General features: G+C 43.8%; 1 protein-coding gene across 1 annotated transcript; it reads left to right on the top strand.

The window, feature by feature from the left end:
- Positions 1 to 9,718: 9,718 nt before the first annotated feature.
- LOC142089566 (very long chain fatty acid elongase 4-like) lies at positions 9,719 to 18,940 on the top strand. The gene is made up of 7 exons (XM_075166224.1): positions 9,719 to 9,779; positions 11,542 to 11,729; positions 12,792 to 12,872; positions 13,814 to 13,873; positions 15,836 to 15,950; positions 16,745 to 16,872; positions 18,770 to 18,940. Exons 1-7 carry the CDS (start codon positions 9,722 to 9,724, stop codon positions 18,938 to 18,940), a joined length of 801 nt encoding a protein of 266 aa, XP_075022325.1. The 5' UTR covers positions 9,719 to 9,721.
- Positions 18,941 to 27,955: the final 9,015 nt, after the last annotated feature.

Genomic DNA, 27,955 nt, shown 5'->3' with positions numbered 1-27,955 from the left:
GAGTTAGGGAGACATCCTGGTTTGGCAGTTGCCTGTTGACCACCACGTCAGTTATTTGCAGGCATAATTAGAATGAAAGATTTGAAGATGAAAAGCAGTGAGACAGTAGCCATACCAATCTCTGTGGGGAGGTTTCTCCAGGTGTAGGGCTGAAACAGAAGGGGATGAAAGCATGTTGGCATCACAGAGAGGTTTAGGTAAGACTAATTTGATGTAGACATCTTTGCAGAGGGAAGATGATACGGGTATCTGCCAGGTGAACAAGAAGAGGGAGAGACAGGGTAGAAAAGAACAGAACAGAACAGAACAGAACAGAATAGAATGGAATAGAATAGAATAGAATAGAATAGAATAGTTCTGTTGGAAGGGACCTACAATGATCATCTAGTCCAACTGCCTGACCACTTCAGGGCTGACCAAAAGTTAAAGCCTGTTGTTAAGGGCATTGTCCAATGCCTTAGCCTTAGACAATGCCTTAGATGTCTTAGACTTTCAGAATCCCCATGAGGCTGACAGATGTTGGTGTGGTAATTCAGAGCATCTGACTTCAAATCGAGAATACATGTGATTTGCTTCTAATGCCAACATTTTAATTACAAGAGCATCCCCTTTCCTGTAGACACCTAAATTTAGGTGTCTTGTAAGATGATTTCCACCTGAAATCACTTGCCCAAGGGCACAAAGATAATAGCCTCAGAGCCAGAAGCAGAACCCTGGTCTTGCACCCAAATTGGCGGAATATGGCTGATATGGCTGTACACTAACTGCAGGTCACCTTCACCACACTCCTGTGAGATAGACAAGTTTTCCTTCTGTTTTACAGATTTGGAAACTGAGGCATAGAGAAGCTGAATGAGTTTTCTTAGACTACAGAGTATGCTTCATATATCGTATGCAGAATAATTAAACTGAAAAATCTATGCTGGTAAAATTAAATTTCTAGTTTTTAAGACCATAATTTACACAAAAGCTGCTGTAATCTTCCACTCCTATGCATAGAGACAGGCTGCTCAGTACCCCTGCCAAAACCTTTCTTCCTGTAATCTGTGCTAAACCTTCCAAAGTCTGTGCAATTGGTTGCATGGTGTATAAGTGAGGCAATCAAGAAACAGAATCCCTGTGCCAGAAGGAGCTTCTTCCTTCAACTGCTTCACTGTGCATCTTACGGGCTTCTGTTTGCTCTAAATAGATATGCGTTCGGATTTTTTCACGCACACGAGTGTTGTGGACTAGACCCAAATATACTGAAAAGTTTGGTTAAGTTTTCAGAGTGCTTTAATGATGGTTGATTGTCACCTGAAATTACTGTATTTCTCCAGAAACATATATGAGCTGATAATTGCATATTAGCAAAACAGTCTCATTCAATTGTTATTCTGTAGGAAATTCTATTGCTGTAAAAACATCTATTATTATGTTACCCATTGTTGAGAGAGTACTCATAAAAACAGCTGTTATTGTTTCTGTTGTTAGCAACTGAAAGCTGATGTGATTGTTAAAGAGCATGAAGTAAGGGAGATTACACAAGCCTCCCTCGACAAATATGCTCATGAAGGTGCCATTTCAGAAGTTCAGAGATTTCTTTGGAGGACAGTTTTGCCACGGAACAAGGCAGTGCTTCATCTGCTAGTAGTGTTGACAATCTGATCCTGTCCTTGAACTTCTCATGACTTAGGTACACTCACCCTAGGAGGTATGTTATCCCATAAGTGGCTATAGACCTTGTTTAGCAAGGGTGCAGATGCAGATAGGAGATGAATGAGAGATTCGGGTTTTTTCGCCTTCCTTCCTGTGCTGTGGCATCTGCAGTTCTGACATGTACATCTTATTGAAGCCTTTTTCCAACTCCAGGACCCTCCATGCCAGATAAAGCTGGTCAGGAAAGTGCCACCTGAGATGTATGCTACAAACTAGTGTGCATCTTCCTTCGGACTTCATCCCTGGTCAGGTGGCATAAGTTTCATACATAAGTTAAGAGTAATTTTAAATATTTGCATATAAAACACTGCATATGAATATCTGCATACATAAAACACTTGAGAGATTTGGTTCAGTTAAATTGCATATGAAGTGAATTTGATACCATTCAAGTTTTCCAAAGGCCAGATATATGCAAGTTTTACAAGGTATCTGGCCACCTCAGATCTTTAAATGTGTGCTGGTAGTTAAGGTTGTGGTGTCTTTATTGGTTAGATATTCTTTGACCCAGCTTGGAATTCCTGCTGCTATTATTTGGTGTTTTGTTGATTTCAGCAGGCTGGTGATTTCACTTGAAGGTGTGTTCCACTGCAGAAGAGATCTTGTCTTTCATTGTTTTCACTGTCTCCCCATGCATCCCTGCAGTTTAAGCGCTGATAAAGAAAGTCAGTATGCTTGATTGGTAAACTTATCTCAGTAATTTTTTTTCAGGCAGATTTGTTGTTGTTTATTGGTGTTGTGTGAGCGTGGCTTATACCTTTGTAACACTGTGGAAATGAACATAAATGGGGTATCGGATCTGAGACTTGCCTAGCCCTGTAGAGCTTGGCTTGGATTCAGTGGATAACTGAAATAATAACATAATAATGGTTTAAAGATCGGAAAAGTAAAAAATAGGTCTTAAATTTGATGTAACAGCTTGATTTATAGCAAGAAGCAGTTCCCATTTTTCAAGCAATTTTATCTATATTAAAAGAAACTTTTTAGGCAGGTAAGTAATTTTGATCTTATTTTGCAGGAGTTAGTTAAATTGCTCACAGCTACAAAGGGCATTGCTACAAGAGATGAGGTTAGAACTCATTAGGCTTTGGACTTTAGAGGTGTACTACAGTACATCTCCTTCCTATGAAGTGTAGGGAGGTAAAGCAAAGCACAGATCTAATAAGCCTCTGCTGTGGTGTTAAGAGCATCACCATGATGTAGCCTAGATATCCAGATAAAACTGGCTCACTGCTCCTTGTCTTTCTCAAGTATTGAAACAGGTCTGTTTTGTTAATTTGTACTTTCAGTACAGTTTTGTTTGGAAGGAACAGCATTCAGAGGACCAAATAACGAAACTTGCACGGGCTAGAAGCTCTCAGAATTGTCTTGCTGTTGGTATTTGTTATTGATAATTATTTTGTGGCAAACACCCATGTTAGGTGCAGGAGATGATAGACAGGTTTTAAAATAGTTAGAATATGCGATCTTTTAAATCTCTGATTGACTTGTCTGAGCTGTCACATATTGTACATAATTGAGTTGCTTATTACTATGGCTGCAATCCATGTTCCTGCAATACCCTTTTTTCTTGACAAGTCACTAAATGAAAAACCCAATTCATTCTGGCATTCAGAGCTCCCCTAATACTATTTCAGTGAAGAAACAATGTTTTTTTCTATTGAGTTTTTGCTGAAACTGAAAACCCCAACAGCTTTTGTGTGTGGTCCCCACAGAGCTGCCCTCACAGTTGTACTGACATCCATCAAAGGACACCCATTCTTGGAGTGTAAAAGTACCATGTTACTGATATCATCTCTCCATCTGCCAGCCATGCTAGTGAACATCTGCAACAGTACCACTGGAAATACTTCAGGAACAGGGCAGGTTTTAAAACATGAAATATGCTTCATGGTATTTTTTTACAAATGTCAGTTTACATGAACAATAAAATACTTTGCCCCAAATGAAACGTGTTTGTGAAAATACACTTCAGCTGAATTTTTTTCACCAGGGTAAAAAAGTTTGATGGAAAAGTTTGTGTCTGTAGTTCTGAGTCTTATACATCAATATAAATAGCTCAACAAACATTACTTAAAGTTACCAGACAGGAGTAATAAAATACAGTGCTGTCTACACATAATAGACAGAGAAGGGGCTGGTCTGATTTATTACTTCCATTGATTCACACAGATAAATCACTAAACCTTTTTAAGGACTTCAGCACCAAAACTTTAGAAATGAAACATGTTGGTTAATGAGCAATTAAGAACTTCGAGAAAGGGCCTTTATAGGAAGCTCTGCAAAAAATGCTATGTAAAGTTCACTATCATTATATCCCTGAACCTGAATCAACAACAACCTGGATCAACAAAAAAAACCCAACATGATACCAAAAGTCAGTCAAACCTTCTCCTAACCTGGGTTGCCCTTCTGACCTCCCCCACCCCCAAAATGCAAAGCCTACCCCCTAAATCACCTTTTCCAAAAGTATCTGTTTAATTTCTTTCATAGTTTCCACAAGTCATGGAAACACAATAGTTGTCCAGCAGCATCAACAAGTGATTGTTTCAACAAAAAACTATCACCACATGGTATGTCTAATTATCCTGCTTTCAAAAGCTAGTATTTGGTGTTTTGTCCTTCAGAAGTGCTTGTGATGTATCTGGTGACAGACAAAATGCAGTGGTACAAGGTATGATGCTACCCTCTTTTTTCAGACTTCTGCTAATAAACTGTGCCCACTGGGAAAATAAAAGGGCATATCTACACCCCAGGTGCAGGTACACCTCAGGTGACCAAGCAGAACCCCATCACTTGGCTTTGTGTTGTTTCTTGGTGGGACAGGGCCAGGGTTCTGGTTCTTTATTGATATCTCCACATGGGACTGAATCACATGCATTGCAATTACTGACTTGAACCACTGCCAACTAAGGTTCTCTGCGTTTTTCCGTGAAACGATTGCTGGAGATCACGGAGGGGGAAACTTGTTATCACTGTCAAACTCCTCAGAATTTTTTCATTTATCTTTCTTTAAAAACAGTAAATGTGACTCCCCCAGGGACAGAGGCTGGATATGAGGGGGTGACTCCAGCTGAGTTTGCTCTGCCTTCCCTGAGTAAGTGAGTGGGTGGGTGTTCCCACCATTCTTCACTCCCTCATTTTGTGGTTTGGACTTATTTTGAGCGCACAAAAGGCTCGTTGACAGTGCCTTGTGATGGGCTGAAGGAGTGCTCCAAACAGACTGTTTTCCAGGGTCTTGTTCAGGCATGATTCCTCATCTTTTACTGTTTGAAAAGCTGTCATGACATGTCCTGAAGAAACCTGCAGAAGAAATGCTGACCTGGTTCCCACTTGGCCAGGCTCCCAAGCGCGACACAAAAGGTCAGTGGTTCACTCTTGTGGAATCCCAGTCCTCTACCGCGTTCGTTTTCCTCCTCTTTCCAGTCCTCTAATCTGATAAACCATGTGGGGAGAGGCAAGAGAGGGAGGGGGAGGAGTATGTGATGTAACCTCCGCTCCAGTAAAGTTATGAGACAACACCACGGTGCCTGCAGCTCACGGTGGTTTTATGGTGGGTACCACCGGGAGACCTGAACCGTGCTTAAGAGCGCTTAAGAGGCGTGAAGATCCACCACATCTGTGTGAGACCCGGCAGGCAATATACTCACCTCACTTGCAGAGAAGAAAGCTGAGCACAGCACCTGCTTAACGCTCTTGGAGCTTCTCATTTTGCTGCCTGCTGTATGCACCCAGAGGGAGAGGAGCAGCGGCTGCGTACTGAGGACACCCCTGAAGAAAGGGAGGCGTGAAGCCAGCTGTGCACTGCTGGGGTAAGTCTGCTCCTGCTTCCTGGGTTTTCCCGTCCATTTCAGGCTGAGGGTTTGGGGGAAGCTAAGGAAGTGGAGTGGAGTGAGCTGGAATGCATGTGGATTGTCTGAGGGCATGTAACCGAATGAAATCCCTGCTGGACTGACTCTGAGCCAGCTGATAATCACTGACTAATCTCTCTGCTGGCAGATTCGGCCCGGATTACAAGGGCGTGTGTCTCTGTGTCAGGATGCTGTCGTGGTTTAACCCCAGCCAGCAACTAAGTCCCACGCAGCCACTCACTCACTTCCCCCGGTGGGATGGGGGAGAGAATCGGAAGGGTAAAAGTGAGAAAACTCATGGGTTGAGATAAAGACAGTTTAACAGGGAAAGCAAAAGGTGCACACGCAAGCAAAGCAAAACAAGGAATTCATTCACTACTTCCATCGGCAGGCAGGTGTTCAGCCACCTCCAGGAAAGCAGGGCTCCATCACGCGTAACGGTTACTTGGGAAGACAAACGCCATCACTCCGAACGTCCCCCCTTCCTTCTTCTTCCCCCAGCTTCATATGCTGAGCATGACGTCATATGGTATGGAATATCCCTTTGGTCAGTTGGGGTCAGCTGTCCCAGCTGTGTCCCCTCCCAACTTCTTGTGCACCCCCAGCCTACTCGCTGGTGGGGTGGTGTGAGAAGCAGAAAAGGCCTTGACGCTGTGTAAGCACTGCTCAGCAGTAATGAAAACATCCCTGTGCTATCAACACTGTTTCCAGCACAAATCCAAAACATAGCCCCGTACTAGCTACTATGAAGAAAATTAACTCTGTCCCAGACAAAACCAGCATATTCTCCACCCCTTATTCCATACCATTTGCGTCATGCTCAGGTCCCACACTATCCAATACATCCTCATTAACCACCACCCCCCTTCCCATCCTTTGATACAATACACAGATAGCATTCCCTTAGTCTATGGACCACCTCTGTGAAATGTCCATAAACGTCCACAAATGTCCATTGAGTTCATTCAGTCCATGACTGTGGGGTCCATCTGTTATGGTGGTCACTCAGGACAGGAGAGGTGGTGCGTTGTGTGGAGTTACTGGGCACCAAAGCCGGCTCAGGTCCCGTCACTGCTGCACTTGCACTGCTTCTTGTAAGGCTTGTTGTCCGTTGGTACAGGTGGTCCCTGCTATAGTAATTCCTATAACATGCAACTCAAATCCCTGTTTACAACAATTTAAAGGTATTTCCATTACAATCTTCACCCCTGGTCCCTTTGGGCCAGGTTATAGGGTTTAACATTGCAGTGAAGTTCTGCCCTTGCCCCTGCTCTGGCTTGGACTTATCCACAGACTGCAGTCCCTCAGGGGTGTACCTGCTCCAAGTGGAGCCTTATCCATGAGCCACAGTCTCTCCAGGGGTATACCTGCTGCGGCATAGACCTATCCACAGCCACAGTCGCTTTGAGATGCACCTGTTCTAGTATGGCTTTCTCCACAGGCCACAATGCCTTCAGAGATATACCTGCTCCGGCGTGGCCTTATCCACAGCCACAGTCCCTTCAGAAGTAAAACTGCTCCAACATGGCCTTATCCACAGCTGCAGTCGCCCCAGGGGTGTACCTCCCCTGTCATGGGCTTATCCATGGCCACACGCTCTGAGGTGCTCCAGCAGGACCTCATGCACAGCCACTGACACTTCAAGGTGTACCTGCTGCAGCATGGACTTATCCACAGCCACAGATGTTTCGAGGTGTATCTTCTCCAGCATGGACTTATCCTTGGGCCACAATCCCTTCAGAGGTATACCTGCTGTGGCACAGACATAACCACAGCCATAGATGCTTCAGGGTGTCCTGCTCCCATTTGGACTCTTCCACAGGTCACAGTCCCTTCGACTTGAGTTCACGCTGGAGTTCCAGCCTGTCCAGTACAGCAGCACAGAAACAGCAGCGATGCCCTGGCCATCTGCCAGCCCAGGCACATCCCTGTTGCTGTTATCAAAATGTTTCCAGGCCCAGTAGAGTAAGATGATCAGCAGTCCAGCAGTACAGCCAGCAGCAAAAGCAAAAAGCAGCCACTAACGAGCACTAGACTCTAATATACAGTACAGCAAGCAAGCCCCATTGCAAGCACAGAAGCCTGTCGACAGAAGCTAAACAGCAATAACAGCTATAAATTCAAATCTAGCACATTCCAATCAAATCTGTCGTCATCTTGAGCCCTTCAAGCCCCACGTTAGGCGCCAAAAAGGACTGTCATGGTTTAACCCCAGCCAACAGCTCAGCCCCATGCAGCCCCTTGCTCACTCCTCCCTGGTGGGATGGGGGAGAGAATCGGAAGGGTAAAAGTGAGAAAACTCATGGGTTGAGATAAAGACAGTTTAATAGGGAAAGCAAAAGCTGCACAGGCAAGCAAAGGAAAACAAGGAATTCATTCACTACTTCCATCGGCAGGCAGGTGTTCAGCCATCCCCAGGAAAGCAGGGTTCCGTCACGCATAACGGTTACTTGGGAAGACAAACGCCATCACTCCGAACGTCCCCCCTTCCTTCTTCTTCCCCCAGCTTCATATGCTGAGCATGATGCCATATGGTATCGAATATCCCTTTGGTCAGTTGGGGTCAGCTGTCCCAGCTGTGTCCCCTCCCAACTTCTTGTGCACCCCCAGCTACTCGCTGGTGGGGTGGTGTGAGAAGCAGAAGAGGCCTTGACGCTGTGTAAGCACTGCTCAGCAGTAACTAAAACATCCCTGTGTTATCAACACTGTTTCCAGCACAAATCCAAAACAAAGCCCCATACTAGCTACTATGAAGAAAATTAACTCTGTCCCAGCCAAAACCAGCACAGATGTGTATGAGACGTGCTTCTTCTGAGGATCTCGGGGTGTGTGTCAGAGAAACACGCCAAAAAGGGGTTTGACTGCAATGATTAACTGCAGGAGATAAATCTGTGCAAGTATGCTTCTGTCACTGCCACGGTGCTGTATGTGTAGTTGCATGTCAGGCTGTAAGGTCTGCGGGCAGGGAGGTGTGGGTATAGCCGCTTGTTACGTTCACCAGAGTAAATATGTATACAATTGGGATACAGCAAAGCCTTGTTAATTTTAACAGGTTTTGTCCAGATGTGCAAAGTCAAAAGTACAACTGGTAAACAGTGCCAGGCATGCTCTATGCATTTGTAGTTCCAGCAGAACTATGTGGTCTGGGTATTAAGAAACTGTTTATATTCATAAGGGTCCTTAAAACACATTTATACCTGTAAAAGAGGCCTTATATTCGGCTACAGTTTTCCTTGCCATGTAATGCACAAGCTACTGTTCTCGCTGCAGGGACCCAGCGGCACAGGAGAGAGTAGGGGACAGCTCCAAAGGAGGTGTGGGGACTCTTATGCTCGGCAGTCTGTGAGAATTTAAAGAAGAACATGTGCTTTTCTCAGTACCAGGAGGAGATGGAACTGGGAGGAAGCTAACCCTGCGTATTTGCTAACAGAAAGAACGAGGGCAGATAGCACAAGCTGTTAAAAGTAACTGCAGTAGAGTGTTTTCTAGGTGAACTTCCAAATGTCATTGAAAAGGTCTTCCTACTAAAGGAAAGAAGGGAAGAGGAGGAGCATCATATTATATATGAGTATTCTACTTTAATATACTGTATTATAGAATATATACAAGATAAAGCAAAACAAACTTAATATATAAACTGGGCCTTAGAAAGCCAAATAGCCAGCATAGCTCATTTAACATCTCTGGAGTTGCAGCGGTACTGAATTAATCCCAAACTGCTTGCTAGCATTGTGAATCTCCAAGAATGCCCACAGAAGAATGTAGTTAGGCCACCTGGTATGTGTCCTTGCATGAATGTTGTGCCTACACTGCTTTAGAAAAAATATCACGTGATTGATTTCCCAACATGGTACACAGAGCTCCTGGCTCTTGTATTTCCCATGCAGCTCAGAGTATTTCTAGAGGTGAAATTTCAACAAAATATCAAAATCTGGAAATAGAAGTTAAATAGCTAATCATTACAGGGGGATTCTCTTCCTTCCTTTTTTAAACATGACTCTAATCCTGGTCCAAAATTTCAATTTCTGCAGAGAGAAAACTATTTTATTTTCATTAGCTGTGGTCCTGAGCCTTTGTCTAAGGAGCCTCCTCCTTGACTGAGTCAAGGCTAGGATAAATGGGGTTAACGTGATCCTGGGGATGTTCATTTTAATTTCTTTCCAGAACTTGTGATGGCTTCAACTTGGCAGAAAACTCAGGAGTTCTACAACTGGGTCCTTGAAAGTGGAGGTAGGTAGAGATGTTGTCTTAAATAGGAATTTGCACATAAATAGCATGATCATGAAGAACAAACCTAGAAGGAACACGATCCTCATATGAGCCCATATTTTTTTCACTGGGCAGATTTTCACTTTTCCTTCTCTTTGATCACGAACTTCCCTTAAGTCTTGAAATATACCTCAGGGACACTCCAGCTGGATCACAATAAGGAATGAAGGGATGGGGGATTTCCCCTGCCCATAGTAAGGAACTCTCAGCAGCTTTCTGTTCAATGTACAATGAGTTCTGACAGGATGATGAGCAATATGTGCTCAAGATTGCCTGTGAATTCTGGAATATTAAAGAAAGCGAATTTTTTAAAATCCATATTCATGTGTCATGGGAAAGCTTAGTAGACCAAAGAGTTAATACTTTGAGGTTTAAACTCCTTGTGATGCCAGTAAAACCTATTATCAAATGAAATATTGACAAAAGCACTCCTCAGTGTTTGAGATTTGACATCTTGCAGTTAGGAGACTTCAGATCTTCAATAGCTAGAGGTTCTGCAGGTCCAGTTTGGTCTCACAGGGCTCTGTTGGATCCCTAGAGTTAAATGTAAGGAAAAGCCACAAAATGGCATGAAGGCGGAGCGGCAGGCCTGCGTAGTGGCTCTGATAGGGGAAGGACATGGGGCATAGGGCTCAGGCTGTAAATGTTTCAGGACTTGAATTTCAGAAGACAGTCTAAATTGGGATTCAGGACTTCTGATGGACTGTTAAATCCAGAAGTGGAATATCAAAGAGCTCTTGACACAGCCCATAACAGGAATAGTAAAGTATTAGGAGGTTTAGAAGGGATGGGGATTAACAGAGTCGTGTGGACAGGGATGGCATTTTTTAAAAAAATACCCTGAGCCAAGGACTAAAATTCAATAGAGGATTTCTGCAAGGATCCCGGAGCTAGAATAGTGAGAGGGGGTCTGGGGCTTGGGACTGGCAGGTCAGGAAGCAAAGAGAGATGCTGAGGGAGTTTAGCAGAGCAGTAACCACACTGGGAATAGGAGAGGAAAGCATGAATGGGAACTGGGATGTTTTGCAGGTATAATGTATCTTGCATTTCTGTGGGTCAGGGATGAGGCAGGATTAGGAGGAGGTGGCATGACAGAAAATCTGCGCTTCCCTTTGCAGTAGGACTGAAGAACAGTTTTAGCAGGGAGAAGTGTATTGTCATTTTCTAGTGAAATGGCATGCTTTTAAGAAAGTCAACCTTGTAAGTAGATATAAAAATGAAGGGGTGGAGAATTTCAGATGTCCTGAGCATTGTGGGACAGGAAGGAAATAGCACCAGTGATTGAAACAATTTTATTATTTAGCTGTAAAGATTTACACTCCTGAAGAGCCAGGAACTGTTTGGTTTATTCTGTGCATCCCTGCTGCATATGTCTTGAACTACTCCTTTCGCCCATATGTGGGACAGTCTTGCAGCCTGTGATGAGGAGTCCAGCTCATGACAGGAAAGGTCTGTTCACTGCTGTGCTGCAGAAGGATGGTGATCAGCAGAGCAATATTCTGGGTACTACAGTCCCAACCCGAATGTTGTGCTAAAGTCTTCTAGCAGAGTCTGGCACATGGAGCTCCAGGGTAGGAGAAGGACTGTGGTACTGCTTTGTACAGACACGAGATACCACACCAGAGAGCGTGCCACAGAGAGCATGCTGAAGGGAAGTAATTAAATACATCTACCATACAGCGTACGCGATGTGCCAGCTTTGGCTGGGTGTTTTGCTTTTCAGATCCAAGGACAGACCCATGGCCCCTGGTCCACTCTCCGCTTCCAGTCACACTTCTTTTTGCTTTCTACCTCCTTGTGGTGGCACTGGGGCCCTTCTACATGCGTAAGCGGAAACTGCTGAAGCTGCGAGGCCTGCTGATTGCCTACAATCTCGCCATGATGACGTTATCAAGCTACATGTTTTACGAGGTGAGGAGACACAATTGACCCCTCCTGGGTAAGCATCCAGGAAGTGTTTGAAAGCCAGAGCCATTTCAACAGCTTTTTTTGACGGACTCTAATGAAGGGAGTGGGAGCCAACTTGGACATGCCTACGTTTTGCCACAAGAGAAGCAGTATTGCCCTGTTGAATGCATTATTTCCAAAGCATACGTCATTTCCTCCCATTTCTCAATCTTCCTCTCATTCATAAAACTAACATTGAAAGGTTCCTGAATGAACGAGTTGAAAGTTGAGATCTCACTGGGAGACACAGAGCGTATGGAGGATGTGGAACCTCCTCATTTCATCTCCAGTCTGGCTGGTGAGGAACCCACCTCTGAGAATGAGAACTGCTTTTCCAGACTTATGCAGTCCTCTCCAAGAGCGCCAAGCACACTGCAGCTTCCTGCTGCCCAGAGTATTGATGACATTATTTTCTGCTTGTTCTCAATGCATAAGCCTTTCTACAAGCCTTTCCCCAGTTTATGTAGGCCACTGAAAACTCTTCAAGGGAACATGGCCGAATAGGTTTGAAAAACATTTTGATGTCAACAAATTTGCCCTTTTAGTTTATAACACAATTGTTACATTTAGTTAAAGCAATTTGCAATTTTTTTGAGCAACTATGTCTGAGGACAGGTATGAAAATTGCTTGTCTGTGCTTGATTGTTCACTTATACTGATTACTTGGTCCATTTTTTGGCTTTCCAATTAATAGGCAAATGCAACCAGCCAAAACAAAAGAATATGGGATCCTTGCAAAGGAAAACAATGTATTTTCAGAGAGATTCACTATTCCTGCTGAATCACACCAGTGATTACATAAAGAGTTACAAATGTGCCCAGACCAAATTTTCTTTTTCAGATTCCAACAAGGATGTGAAGTACTTTGTTTTAGGTTTTTACTATTTGCACAGTATAAATTACACGGATTTTCTGGCAGTGAGTACTAGATTGAGACCCTATTACCTTAGCATTAATATGTACATCTTTTTAGAACAGATGGCATTGAACAGAAAATGGATCTCTATTGCTTTTCTTTTCTTTCAGTTTCTGGTAACTTCAATCTTGGACAACTACAGCTACCTGTGCCAGCCAGTGGATTACAGCCAAAGTGAACTAGGAATGAGGGTACAGTTCTGTACAAAACTTGCCTTAGGCCCTGCTCCTCCCATGGGTTTGCAGATTCTTTTGCTCCTAAATAGCAATTTATGTGTCTAAGAAGGCTTTTACTCCAGTTTGTTGCTTGTAAATCTATTTCACTATATTTTCTGCTTCAACAGTTGCACTTTGCTTTAGTTCTCTATAAATTAATCATCTCCGTCAACATAGCTGTCTAAGTTCCCTCTTTGATCACTACAGAGAGGGTGATCCTACCATGTGAAGATAAATACCTAGTATAGATATTGCAAATTACCTCTGAAATATACATGACTCTTTCCATTGACTATATAAGGATTCTGGGTGATCACTGTTAACAAGAAAACCAATTTTTACATCCTCAACTTTGCATGACATAAATCTTACTCAGCATTTCTTTTAGCAGAGGGATTTGGCTAAAACTGTTCCTTGTCTGGTCATCACAGGGGGGGTTGGGTCCCACCAGCTTCAGCTTTCCAAAATGCTGCATGAGTTTTTTTCTGTTTGAATTCAGAGCTATTATGCTTTGCTTCCAGATATAACCAGGTTTTGAACAGATGCAAGCATGGATGTTAGCTTTTCAGTTTTTCAGATATTGCCATCAGGCTAGAAACAATTTCTGAGCAGCTCATCCTTGCCTCGTCAAAAAGCAAGCAACTTAGCAAACCAATCATCTGACCAGCCAAAGCAACCCTGAATGCCTTTCCTCCCCGAGATCAACAACAAAAAAACCAACCAAACCAAAACAAACCAAAACAAAACAAAAACCAAAAAAAACCCCACCAGCCATAAAAGAGCCCCTTAGTTTTTCCCATTTGCTGTTGATCCCAGGTGGGCAGCGTTCACATAGTGCATGGTTGAAAATCTCAGGCAGTTGAGACTGAGCAGTGATTTTGTGTTGAGGTCTAACAGCGTTTCCTTGTGCTGCCCAGCAGATGGCAAGAGTGTGTTGGTGGTTCTTCTTCTCCAAAGTCATCGAGCTGCTTGATACGGTAAGGAGGGCTCGGCTCGACTCCATAGCAGGACTGGTGCTGTAAATAAATGACTCCCTTGTCAGAATGGGGCAGGGTGCCAAAAGCTAATGTCCTCTGTTGATCCTGTATTGATTTGGTTGATGCTTTTCAGTAAATGCTGTTTTCATGTGTTCTGCTTTGCCTGTTTGTGGGAATAAGGCTGATACTCTTAAAGAAGGCTCAGCTTCAGCGTGCTGTTTTTTGACACCACTGGATATCATCCTGCTAGGCTTCCTCAAAAGCTCCTTTCTAGAAGAAAAGAATCGCTGCTGTCCAGTTTGCCTGTCTCTGTCCCAGTTGCTGCACACATTCACTCCCCAGCATCCTTCCTGCGGGCAGGCATTCCCTCCTAACCCAGTGCTAGGGGAGAAGCTTTAACTGTGGCTGTTTCCAGAAGGCCCCCCAAAATCTTAGCTGCCCGTTGATTAAGGCTGCCAGACAGGATCTGCCATTGCACGTCTGGCTAAATAATAATGGTTAGTTGGGCAGTAAAGAAACTGCAAATGTACAAGTATGTGTCCTGGTATTTTTGCTGCCACAGATTATCCCAAAGTTGTGGGTTAAAGGTTTGTGTCTGTTGTAGTTTAACCCGGCAGGCAGCTAAACACCACACAGCCGCTGTCTCACTCCTCCCGCCCCCCAGTGGGATGGGGGAGAGAATTGGAAAAAAAAAAAAGTAAAATTTGTGGATTGAGATAAAGACAGTCTAACAGAACAGAAAAGGAAGGGAAAATAATAATAATAATAATGATGATGACAGAATATACAAAATAAATGATGCACAATGCAGTTGCTCACCACCTGCCACCCGATGTCCAGCCCGTCCCCAAGCAGCAATCGCTGCCCCCCCAGCCAACTCCCCCTCACTTATATACTGAGTGTGACGTCATATGGTATGGAATACCCCATTGGTCAGTTGGGTTAGGTCTCCTGGCTATGCTCCCTCCCAGCTTCTTGTGCACCTGGCAGAGCATGGGAAGCTGAAAAGTCCTTGACTAGTAAGCACCACTTAGCAACAACTAAAACATCAGTGTGTTATCAACATTATTCTCATACTAAATCCAAAACACAGCACTATACCAGCTACTAGGAAGAAAATTAACTCTATCCCAGCCGAAACCAGGACAGTGTCCCATGTGAAGCTAAAAGTTCATCTGAAGACAGTACCATTTTATAGCTTGTCTTCAGGTCTCCTCCTATATTATAAAAAGTTGACTGAACTAACAAGGGAATCCAATCTCTCCGCTTGGTCAGCAAGAGTAAGCTGTATCCTAGCCTGTCTAAGGCTTCACAGTCTAGTGCTCTTTGGGGGATAAATTGACAACACACTGTCTGAAAAGTGAATCAGCATGGGGAGCCCTCCTAGGCCTATTGCCAATGTGTTGACCAATTTTCTCTGGTTTTATCAGCAACAAAAGCAGCTTTTTGACAGTCCTGAGTCTCTGAAAAGCAGATTCACTTTTTGTGTATGTGTGTGTGCATGTGCACGCTGAAATACAGTGACCTGACGCATACTCATGTGCCAAAATCATTGTTTTTACTAATGCAAATTCCAGAAGGGTTTGGGCATTCAACACAGCACTTTTTCTGTGGATCATTCTCTGGTACCAGTAAACATCTAACCTATGTCCTGAAAAGGACCAGACCCAAGCAGCTGCAAATTATATGGAACTCAGATACGTCCTCTTTGGACCCTGGGACCTGAATCCAAAGGTAAAAATAGTCAGGGCTCTGTGGAAGAAATTCTACCCTCCGGTTCTTCCCCATTCTAGATAATATAAGAGCTATTGCATGTATTGAATTTCACCAGTTTTTATCCACAGCAGAGGAAATGGGTTTGGGAGATTCAGAATCATAATTGACTATTCTTACCACTTTTAGTGTAAAATCTTTTGTCTAAACACATCAACTCAAGATTTTCCTTTGTCTGGCTTCTTTCAGGTTTTCTTTATTCTGCGCAAGAAACAAGAACAGGTGACTTTTCTGCATGTGTACCATCATGGCACTATGCTGTTCAACTGGTGGTCAGGGGTCAAATATGTGCCTGGAGGACAAGGTATGCTTCTGTAGACACCTTGTGTTTCAGTTTTTCTTGTGCTGTGGAGATAGCATAAACAGTGCAGATGGGCTGACTGGCAGGTAGGAAGCTCACCTATTTCCAAAGGTGTTAAAAACATGTGTGTTTCAGTTGATACCATCTGCTCAGCTCTTTGGGCTATTTAGACTGCTGTATTCACTGCCTCATCCAGAACAAGAATATGCCAGTCATTCCTTGTCCAAACAGAAACAATAACATCCTATACAAGGTCTATTTATATCTCCACCCAGACCAGCGCTCTCTTGGTCCCCATTCAGCTGGGCCTGGTACAGCAGCCCAGGTTCTGGCTCTCCTGCTCTGACTGGGTCCAGCCTAGTCCTCACTCCCTTTCTGGTCTGTATCCAGACTGCTTCTCCTTTTTGCTCCACCAAAGAGAAGCATCTGAAGCTGACACAGAGTACTAGATCACTATAGGTAGGCCCTATACAAGATGCTGGGGCATTCTTTTTTGGGAAGCCATTTTGGCTACATGGCCTTGACACCAGAATGGTATCAAACACTTAGGTCAGAAGATCAAGAATTCTTTCCTCTGCCTTTGAAGCTCTTCTCTGTCTCTGAGAATGGGATGGATATATGCTGAAAGGAGAAGGGAGAATATGACATGCCTCCTAGGCAGAGTCTGGATTGAAGGTTCATGCATAGGGGTGATATGATGTATTTTGAAAGCAGCATCATAGTGGCTGTGAGCTCATCACAAGGTTAGTCTTGAATGATTTGTGTGTCTTGTTCATCCTGACTTCTTTACTCCTCAGCATTCTTTATTGGGATGCTAAACTCCTTTGTACACATCTTCATGTATGGCTATTATGCCCTGGCCAGCCTGGGACCACAGATGCACCGTTACCTATGGTGGAAGCGTTACCTAACCATCATGCAGCTGGTAATTAGTTCCATGTGTTCATCTCTGCACTTCCTTCTGTCGGATGTGATGGCCCCTGCTGTCTGTCTCTTTCCCCTCACTGGCTCAGGTCTTTCTGTTTGCTGCCTATGGAAGTCACCATGTCCTTAGATGTCCTCATGTACCACTATGAGAGGTGAACTGATTGGTGACCTGCTCTGAATGGTACTCAAAAAACTAGCAAGAGGCCTTCAGTGACCATATCAACTAGTAAGCCCCCACCTTTGTAATGGGAAGGAGAGAGAAAAATTAAAATTAGACTTCCCCCTTTTCTGCTGTGTATGACAGCCTTTTACCCTCTGGAGCCCTGACAACACAGCTTGATTTTGAGAGGTATGGGGTAGTAACTCAGGAAAACTTTGGATTCTTGGTAGGGCAGGAGATTGGGCAGCCTTCATTCTGTTTCTTCAAAAAGGAAGAGTGTGCGTCTAACTGCAGGCAAACAGAGGCAAGTTTACGAAAAATATGTGAGTTTTACTCTTTCTGTAGAAAACCCCTTTGGATTTTCTTTCATCTCTGAAGAGGTGACAAATCCTGATAACCCTATGTTTTTTCAAAGATACAGCATAAAAGCAATGTTCCAGACAAGGACAATGATTATAGTTAAGCAGATAGGAGAGTTAATTCCACACAAAGAGAGGTTATGCAAACAAAAAGTATGCAGTTACCAAAGAAGAGAAGGAAGAGCTAGGGTAGATGTAAAATAGTGGTGCACTGAAGGCTGGTCCAGAATTATTATTTACCCTGAATGACAAAAGCAGAACAAAAAAGCATTGCATGAAATGAAAAGATATTTGTAATGCAAAGTATAGCACAGGAAATCAGTTTTTATTTAACATACTTCCAGTAGGTAGAACTCATTGCTTCAGGATATTGAGACAGGTGACTTAGTAAAATAAGTATTACGTCCAGCTCTGGAGTTCTCAGCTCAGGAAAGGCATGGGTCCAGAGGAGGGCCATAAAAATGATCAGAGGGATGGAACACCTCTCCTATGAAGACAGGCTGAGAGAGTTGGGGTTATTCAGCCTGGAGAAGAGAAGGTTCCAGGGAGACCTTATTGTGGCCTTGCAATACTTAAAGAGGGCTTATGAGAAAGATGGGGTCAAACGTTTTAGTAGGGCCTGTTGCAATAGGGCAAGAGGTAATGGTTTTAAACTAAAAGAGGGTAGATTTAGACCAGATATAAGGAAGAACTTTTTTACAATGAGCGTGGTGAAACACTCACAGAGAAATGGTAGATGCCCCATCCCTGGAAACATTCAAGGTCAGGTTGGACGGGGTTCTGAGCAACCTGATTGAGTTGAAGATGTCCCTGCGAATTGCAGGGGAGGTTGGACTAGATGACCTTTAAAGGTCCCTTCCAACCCAAACTATTCTATGATTCTATGAAAATATTAAAAAAAAAGGATTCATGTTTAAATGAGTAAAAGTAGCATCTGTAGTTCTTCTCTGTAAGATAAAATGCAAATCAAAATCATTATGGGTATAATAATCTGATTACCATTGGGGAAGAGAAGGAGTCTCCCACCTTTAGTCTCCATATTCAAAGATCTCAGTTACTGGCTGGTGGCAGAGAAGTGGCACAAGGGCAGTGGTCTGCTCCTAGGTGGGAGAGGCTGGATTCCAAACCTGCTCCCTGCAGCAGCGGGCAAGCCTCAATATTTGGTGGACGCGTGACACCCTTTCATGTTGGGAAAACACTGATGGGCTTGAAAGACATGTTTTTCAGGGATGTCAGGAGAAGCAAACAGGTGTGACTCTGGGTTGAGGACACCTCTAATATGTCGTGATACTCTTTATGATGGACCAAACAGTCAGTTCGGGTATATTTCATGTAGGATCCCTAATCTGGCTGTTTCTTTTTTCCCCCTCTTCCAGTGCCAGTTTGTAGCCATTGCTGCTCATTCTTCCTACAACCTCTTCACAGAATGCCCGTTCCCTGATGGCTTCAACATTGCAGTCTTCCTCTACATTCTCAGCCTCATTGCTCTCTTCCTACACTTCTACTATCGGACCTACACCAGGGGAAAGCAGGAGAAGCTAACTTAAAATCAAAGAGGAGAGTGAGCGGTCTGATGAACTTGCACATTCTCTGCTGCTTCTAACATGATTGCATGAAGAAAATATATTTGGGGAGTGTGTGTGAGGCTCGTGTGCAGACTCAAGGTTGCCTTCAAATATCTCAAGTTAGGAGGAAAAAAGGAATGGCATAAACTCAGGGATTAACGTATTGAGGAGCATACTTAATTGAAACTGATGCAAAGCCAAGCCAAGTAGTCATCAACATAGCAGCCTTTGTGAAATAAGCACCAGAAGATCTCCTCCTTCCCTTCCATCTGTTAGCTCAGTTTGCAAGGTCTAGCATCCAACCATGACTCCTTGGCTCATTTCTTAGGCTATATAGGGTTTCTTTGCATTCATAAGACTATCTCAGCTTATCATTCTAGATCAGGTAGGGTCAGGTACCTCCAACCTTGAAAGCAGTGTCCAGGTAACAGCAGCAGCCAGGAACTCTCTGGGACTGCAGGGTGCATTCACCTGTAGACTGCATCCCAGCCTTTCCTATTAAGGAAGCTTCCACTGGGACTGAGGTGAATTACAGCTATATGGCCCTGATGGTTTAACTTTATATTAGCATAAGCATGAAGGAAATTGGACATTACGTTGTCCAACTGGACAGGCACCTCTGTTCCTTCACTGTTCTGAAGCTAAAGAAGGCATTATTAGCACCTTCATCCTAAGTAAGAAACTAATGCAGTAAGAATCATCATGTACCATTTTCTGGAATGCTTATTTGTCTTTGGTTGCTTTCATAACCATAGAGAACTTTTAAGGCATGAAGACTACTTTGCATTGCTTCTTATAGATGCCATATTTTTTAATAGAAAGAACAGATTGAGGTTCCCTATTAACAACTTTTTTCCTCTAATTTTTTGTTGTTGTTGTTATTATTATAATAATTTAAAAATTTTGCTTCTCATGAAAGATAGAAAGTTTTACACCACCATAAGCAACCGTCTCCACTATCAATTTGTACGAGTATTAATACAAAATGTATAAAGTCAATTCATTGGCTAGTGCAAAGCTGCATAGCTCCATTGACTTTATCAGATCACTTACTGGCTCCTTTTTTGCTCCTAAATCGATTACAACTAGAATTTGGCACTTATATTCATCTGTAGACAGTTAAATGCTGTTAAAGTTTTGATCTGGTAGTGCTTTGAAAATTCTAAATTCAGATTTTAGTCTACAAAGTGGTATTTATTTATTGCATTCTGCTTTGTTGATTGAAACAAGTATTATGGAGTAGTGATTTTTTCACAGTTGAAACACACAGCTCTTGAAGGAGAGGATTAGAATTAGTTACATGGTGCATTGCCATTGCCATTGCCAAGCCAAATTCACCTCAAATGTAAAGAAGTCTAACTCCTCTGGGAATGTCCAGAGGATTAGATGCTAGCCAGAACCTAGCAAATGGGTGTACACAAACAAAATTGTATGCTCTACACCAGCTTGGAGTTTAGTGGCTATGCAGAATAAATGCAACTTGTTCATCACTGGTCTGTGTTCAGATGCCAGACCTTTCCTTTAGCTACTACATGCACATGTATAAGATAAAACAATGTTCTTCCATTCCTTGCCCTCCTCCCCTTCACACACATACACAAAGGATTTGTTTACATTACCACAAGGATACATTATAAATGTCATTCCATTGATTTGAGTAGTCTTTCTTCTGATTTTCACTGGTGAGTATGAAAAGCAAAGCAGGGCTTATTTTACATCCATGTGCTAGCTGGTTTTCTTCCTGCCAAGTATTTCTCCATGCTACTTACTATATAAATTGTACTGCTTTTGCATACTAGAATGTTACTTTTGTTAGAGCTTTAAATAATAAACCTCTGTGTGGGTCCTCCATTCTTCCCTTTGCTTGGTAAGGCAGGAAAAAAATCTGCTGTGTATCTAATGTACTGTATTGATGTTGAGAGTTTCCCCAGGGGCCTCTCCAGCATTGAAGACTTAGTGCAAGTAAAGCTGTTTCATTACTCCTATCCACTTAATGATTCATTTATGGCCCTATCCTGCTTAAACCATCAGCACATTTGGCCCTCAAGTTTCATGGTAGAGCATACCTTCCTGCAGCTGGCTAAATTATCTGTGCTTACAAAGAAATCTAATGAATTTAGCTCTTTTTCCTATATGTGAGGGGATCATGAGTAGGTCTCAACCTCAGTTTCCCCTCACATAAGCTTCTTCAGATTGTAGTTACTAATTTCAAGGGCTTTACTAATAATTTCATACCAAAGTAAGCATCAAATATTTTGATTTTCCTTGATTCGTTCATAATTCATGACTGCTTAAAAATTAGAAATGAGCAGGAAATTTGGATGAGATTACTCAATGTTTTTGCAAATCCACTCCTTTTTAAAATACATAAATTTGTAAACATGTCATTTAGCTTTTTTTAAGCAGCCTATGCAGCTTAATTTGTGTCTATGTATGACAGAGCTCACTGCAGTAGATTCTGGACTGTGACTGGCCCCATAGCTGGGAACAAAATACAAAAGTATGAATTTGTCACCTGACAACTTTTAGTAAGTGACTGATCACCTAAACCACACGCCACTGTAACTATTTGTCCTAGACATGCAACCTTTGATCTATCTATTCCTGTCCCTCTTCCTCACAGCCTGAGTGAGTGGCCTGATTTTGCACTTTTGAAATGGTAAGAGCTTTTTGTCAGTGTGACTTCAATGGCAATTTTCCATTGAGTGATAAGGAGGGATCAAATTTGCCCATAAACCCCATGCTTTGCATACAGAAATAGATATTGGTACGGAGTACAGCCATTACAAAAGCATCGATGCAAACAAAATTCACTTGTGAGGGTATCTGCACTAGCAGTGAAGGTAAAATTGCATAGGCATAGGTGAGTGGCTCTGCACGTCTTGATTCTTTGCTCCTTCAGATTGCACTCAGTGGTCTTCATTCTTCTGTTTCAAATTGGGTTATCACAGTTGGTACTGTCCACTTGGGTCATCCTGTTGTGACAAGAGATAAAACCTGAGAGTAGAGGTACGTGCTCCTCGAATTTAAAAGCGAATAAAGGCACAGAATGAGATTTCCCCTTTAAGATCAAGTCCCTAGAGTTAAAGATTACACCACAATAATGCACTGTAAGTCAAAAGGGCTGGAAATTACAAATTGCAAGTTTGGATGATTCATGCTGTCTGGCAGAGTCCAAAGCTTTGAGGGTGAATTGAAAATATCCTGTCACAGCTGGATTTATAAAAACTTCTGGGCCAAATGCTGATTCCACTAATATCAATGACAAAGCCTGCAGATTTCACTGGAAACAAGATGGCACAGCTGTGTGAAAAACAATGCAGCTACATGGCCTGGTTTGTGTGTGAGCAGACTGGAGCGTTATTCAAGCTCAACAGATGACTTTTAAGGCACAGTTGTGTGCAAGTCTCTCCCTTATAAAATGTGGGTCATTATATGTTCTTAGAGTAGGTTACGTTCACAAGATGTAAAGCATAATGTAAGTAGTCTGTTGAAATGAATAAGCTTGATATCTGGTAGTGCTCAGCATCTTTCCTACCATTCAAGTCAATGTAAATTATGGATGTTCTGATCAAATTACTTTTGAATTAACCAGACCATTTACTCAATGCTTACTTTCTCCGTGAAGATAAATGAGAGGGATTCTCATTTTAATCAAAACAAAATACAGAAAATAAAATCAATTACTATTTAATGTTTTTTCCATCACTGTGTGATGGAAAGTCTCCAGAGGAACTTGGGCTTAAAATTAAAAACCAATATAAAATGCAGGAACATGCTTGGGTTTTAACTATTGGATTTTTTTTTTACACTATCAGAAAATATGGCAGTGTGTAGTTTTTAAAAAAGGCAGAAGAATTACTCTAAACAACTAATTAAGCAAAACCAGGATACAGTAGATTGCTCTGTACAACAAATAAAAATCTGTTGATACAGATTTAAAACACCTCCAAGCCAAATGTTAAAAAAGATCAGCTGACCCTATATATAGAACAGTGTGAATTTGCTGAATTCATTAATGAATAACTTCATGGATTAGGCCTCGATAGATGGAGTGCTCATATCCAGATGTTTACTGTTATTTGTCAATGGCCTTGTACTTAATCCTCCTGAACAGGAAATAAGAGTCTTTTCTCTGGGGTCTCCCCTGGGGACTGTGGCAGTCTCTCTCTCTGGCCCGAGTCATCTCAACACAGGATCAGGCTGCTAGGGAATTAACCAAGTGGAGGAGACACAGATTTGCCTTTAACCCCTCCGGTTTCTTCTCGGCTTCAGATGGCTTCCTCACCGTCTGTCATGATGGGAATGTAAGTCAACACATGGCAAAATAAAAAAGGAGTCACCCATGTCGTCCCATGAGGCACATTCGTACAACATTTTATTTGTTGTACAGAGCAATCTACTGTATCCTGGTTTTGCTTAATTAGTTGTTTAGAGTAATTCTTCTGCCTTTTTTAAAAACTACACACTGCCATATTTTCTGATAGTGTAAAAAAAAAATCCAATAGTTAAAACCCAAGCATGTTCCTGCATTTTATATTGGTTTTTAATTTTAAGCCCAAGTTCCTCTGGAGACTTTCCATCATTCGTCCCATGAGGCACAAAATGTGTCGAAGCAGGCATGTCTAGTCCCACCACCACTGAAGGGGAGGGCTGTGGGCAGATTAAGCCTCTAGAGGCTGGTGTATGTCTCCCCACACCTCAGCGTCATATTTATATTTTGGTGAGGCTGAAGCTCCACAGCCACTGTGATAGGGACGGCCCAAGAGGGAGTATTTGTGAAAAGACTGGATGTCCCCAAGGTGTCCTTAGTCAGGTATACCGGAGCATGTGTAGTTTGTGTGTACGTGTATGTATGTATGGGTAGATGAATGCAGCCTCTGCAGACTATCCCCATTTCTCATTTCTCAACATGTGAGGCCCCCACATGGGATGGGGCACTCATGTCACTGTGTGGGAGTGTCCCACCGAATGACAGCTCCCAGCAGCCTCACCGCTGCCACTCTTGCTATGTAATGGCGTGTATTGGGTGCTGCTCATCAGCCCATGGCGGCTTGCATGAGCCAGTTGCATCTCCTCCAAGAGCAGGAGGAGGCCAGTGCAAAGGTGAAAATGCAGCAGAAGATGGGGGACAGTTACAGAAGTCACATGATTATACAGGTCTGAGCATAGGCATGTGTTATTCATGTCCCCACCATGATGGCTGTACAGGGCATAAGGATATGATCCTTCTTTTCTCCACATGGAAGTGTTAGTAAGGTAGCGTTAGGGATGCAGACCTGTCTCTAGGTAAAAGATAGAGAATCCAATCTAGGTTGGACAGTGTTTCTTCTTCTGCAAAGCTTGTATGAGCCTCTCATAGGTGCTAGCTGGTAAAGTAGGGAATCTTAAAAGAATGGCATTTAGGCAGCCTCTTGATGCTGCCTAACCAGGGGAGTCCCATTTACTAGCCACCTGTCCAGCCTCAGGAGAAAACCTCCAAATGAGGCTGCGGGATAAGCCGCTAATGATGGACCAGATGGGAGAAAAAAGCAACATCCCAGTCACAGGGGATGACAAAAGGCATTATTACTGGATTAGAAGAACTGAGTGGCAGTGGGAGCTGGAGAGAATGGCAAGTTTTGGTGTGGATGTGCTGGAGTGTATGGGACTGATGGCGCATGTGCATGTGCTCAGGGTAGAAAATACTTTTTGCTAAATCACAAGAATGGGGACAAATAAATTCTTTGTCAGGGAATGCCTGGTTAAAACATCAGTAGCACATCTCTGCACTTCATATGTCCCACTATTCTGCATGTCATCCTTTCTCTCTAGTACCTTGGCTTTCTGCTGGTAGGACTGCTCTTCAAGACAGTGTTCAGAGTCTTTTCACCACACTCAAAAAATTAAGGATGCTAAATAAGAATTGCCCTTTAAAATTCCCTGCTTGATGTTTCTTCCCCTTTAACATCATCCTCCCACTTTCTCTTCACCCCCTTCTCCCCTCTTCTTTGTACCCACATATACAGGTATCATACTAGATTCTCAGAATTGTTAAAGCTGCAAAGAACATAGTTATATTCTACTCAAACACTATACAGAGCAGCTGTATTTTCCTGCTGTAACAATTAATAATGTACATTTTCTTCATAGGGTTTTCAGTGAGGCTTTCAGCAAGATGAATGGGCAAGTCTGTCTTTTTCTCTGCACTTTAGCATAATCCCATCTGCCTGCAAATTCAGGATGTGAACACTGCAACACAACATTTAGAAGGGCTAGAAACTTGGGTTTTAATCAAGGGAGAATTTAAATTCAGCATAATCTCTTCCAGGCGTCAGAGAAGTGCTGCTCCTTGTTCTTGATGAAGGAATGGCAGAATGGATACAACCGTTTGAGAGGCAGCAAATTTACTGGCCCTCTGTGCTCTTTGTTCCGCTCTGCGCAGTGCCCACCGTCAGCCCCCCTCGGCTGCATCCCCAGAAGGCTGTCTGCCACAGTCCTGAGCGTGCTTACTGCACAGGGGAATTTTTGAAAGTTCCTCTGGGAGTAGGAACAGGGTTGAGAATGGATGTGGGCGTTCTATAAGGGGTGCTTGAAAGAGGGGGGGAGATCTGTGATGGTTAGCATGGGTATATCCCTCCAGAGAGCTGGGGTTTGTTCTCGGAGCCTGGGAGACTTACCTAATGCAGGGTGGTTGCAAGCAAAGGCTAAGTGTAACCCTTGTGGGAGGAGGTCCCTGGAAGGGGGTTTTGCAGATGGGGAGAAGGGTGTTTATGTTCCAACACATGCAGGAACAGGCTGAGTGAAAAAAGTACAGAGGTGAGGGAGCAGGCACAGGTGCTGACAAGTCATCTGTTCCGTGTTGTTGTTACTGATTATATTCGTATGCAGATGAAAGCACAGTGAGTGTCCGTGGATGCCTGTGACTGGCCCGGTGAAAGGGACATATTCACTGAGCAGACTCCAAAGGTGTTCATTGTGATGGCCAGGTGCCACCGTTCTGGGGTGCAAGTTATTAATTTTGACTGGCATCGCCTCCGGGAGATCTATATGAACTTGTCTAGGGATGAAATAAATGATTATTCCTGAGGCAAGGTTTGGAGGGAGAACATCTTGCATTAGAGGAGCTGACAGAGCTGGAAAAACAGAATAATTTTCCAGTGTGCAAGCCCTTCCTCTGGTTATAATCTCTGACACGCATTCAAAACAGATCAGCCGTTATTTGTCAGGGTGCTCAGGTGTGTCTGTATTTATTGCAGAGTTTGCTAGTCCCAAAGGGTATTATACTACATTTTGCAGGTTTGATACATTCTTCTGTTAAATGACTGCTCCTGTAAATCAAAGGACCATTATTTTCAAAGGGCTGAGTTTTCTAGAGACTCATCTGTAATTTTTCTTCTAGGAATTACTTGTGTGAGTAAAGTGGACCTTTACTTCACCGGCACAGTAATTCTGTGCTCAGTTCTCAGACGTAAATTACAGAACATTACCATGTCATGGGCAAATCATCATTTACAGTAACCATTTAATATAATGATGGTTTTCTATTTTGGCACTGTTTTTCATATCTTTGGGCGTATTTCATACACAGAAGTAATGTTTTAAATTAAGTGAAAACGCACTAATCCCAGTGAATCTAGGTAAACGATTCGCTGGAGCTATGAGTACTACCACAAGGATTCACTAAAAATGTCTCTGCAGTGATGCCAACTGGAAGGCAAAATGGTTTTTCACTAAATTTAGTATTTTCTATACTTGATTTTGTTAGAAACCCAGAAACTCCGCAAGAGTGGAGTGGTATATATACCACTTAATCCTACAGTATTTGTATATATATTTAGTATATTCCCCTGTAGACCTTGAATAGAATAGATGAGCTCACAGTTTGAATATAGAAAATAAGATCTTAGCATTGATTGTATTACTGAACTGTAATTGAGGTCATTGTGTAAAGCTGCTTCAATTCATTTTCTCTAATAAAATGTGCATCTACTGAAACGTATCAGCCTTGGATGTGGGTTTAAGAATGCACTGAAGGGAAAGTACAGTCCCGGTTTGCAAATGCTAACATGAAGGTAGCCTGGTAGAAATGTTGTCGCCTGATGGCTTTGGAAGCACCTTTTGGAGCTGCACCAATTCCATGATAAGCTGGGGGGAGAAGGGGGAAGAGCAAAGCAAAGCGAAAGAAAATACCCAATCCCTTCCGTTGTTCTCATTACGCTGGGGGAGGGTGGGGTGAGGGGAACGCGCCAAAAGGCGCCAGGAATCCCCGGGGCCTTCGATTATGATTTTCATTATAGGTGAGTGGGGGTTTACAGACAGAGCCCTCCCTGCGCGCAATCCCTTTAGCGAGTAATCCACGCGTGGGGGCCGCACCGTAATCCCCTGCGGCGGCCGGCCGCGTGGGGGCTGGGGAGCGGGCGTGTCGCCCTCGCCCCACGGGGCGGAGGGCGGCCCCTGCCCCCCCACGCGCGCACAGGTGCCCCCGCGGCCCCGCCCGCCGCGTGCCCGGCTTCCCCCTTCTCAGGAGCGGTCCTCGAGCGGCCTCCGCCGCGAAGCCCCCCGCCCCGCCCCGGCGCGGCGCTCCGGAGGCACCTGTGGGCATCCGCAGCGGCTGCCCCGCCGGCGGCCGTCGCACTCCCGACGGGTGAGATCCGCTGCCCGGAGCGTGTCCCTGCCGCGGGGCGGAGCCCCCTCGCAGGGCGGGGCGCGGCACGGGGGATGCGGGATCCCGGTTCCCCGGGGGAGGCTGCCGCTGCCTGCACGGGGGCGCGGAGGAGAAGGGATCCTTTTTGACGTCAAGTCACCATAATATAATGATGGCTCGTTCATATCCGGGTCCCCGGGCGGCTTTCCCGGGCCGCGCTCGGCCGCGCTCCGCCGCGCAGTGAGGCGGAGGCGGGCAGGGCAGGGCAGGACAGGGCGGCCGCCCGGAGGTGGCCGGCGGCGGCGGCGGCGGGGCGGCGAGCGCAGCATGCCCGCCGCCTCAGTCGCGCCTGCCTCCTGCCGCCGCTGCCC

Source organism: Calonectris borealis, chromosome 1, assembly GCF_964195595.1.
Source record: "Calonectris borealis chromosome 1, bCalBor7.hap1.2, whole genome shotgun sequence".
Taxonomy (NCBI): Eukaryota; Metazoa; Chordata; class Aves; order Procellariiformes; family Procellariidae; genus Calonectris; species Calonectris borealis.
The sequence above is the reverse complement of the archived record's forward strand: the minus strand, read 5'-3'. Positions and strand labels throughout refer to the sequence as shown.

Bases quoted from the DNA above. Each gene is read 5' to 3' on its own strand.
- LOC142089566 (XM_075166224.1), top strand. From the start codon at position 9,722: ATGGCTTCAACTTGGCAGAAAACTCAGGAGTTCTACAACTGGGTCCTT. The intron at 13,874-15,835 runs GTAAGGAGGGCT...GGCTTCTTTCAG, and splicing joins TCATCGAGCTGCTTGATACG to GTTTTCTTTATTCTGCGCAA. The intron at 15,951-16,744 runs GTATGCTTCTGT...TTTACTCCTCAG, and splicing joins ATATGTGCCTGGAGGACAAG to CATTCTTTATTGGGATGCTA.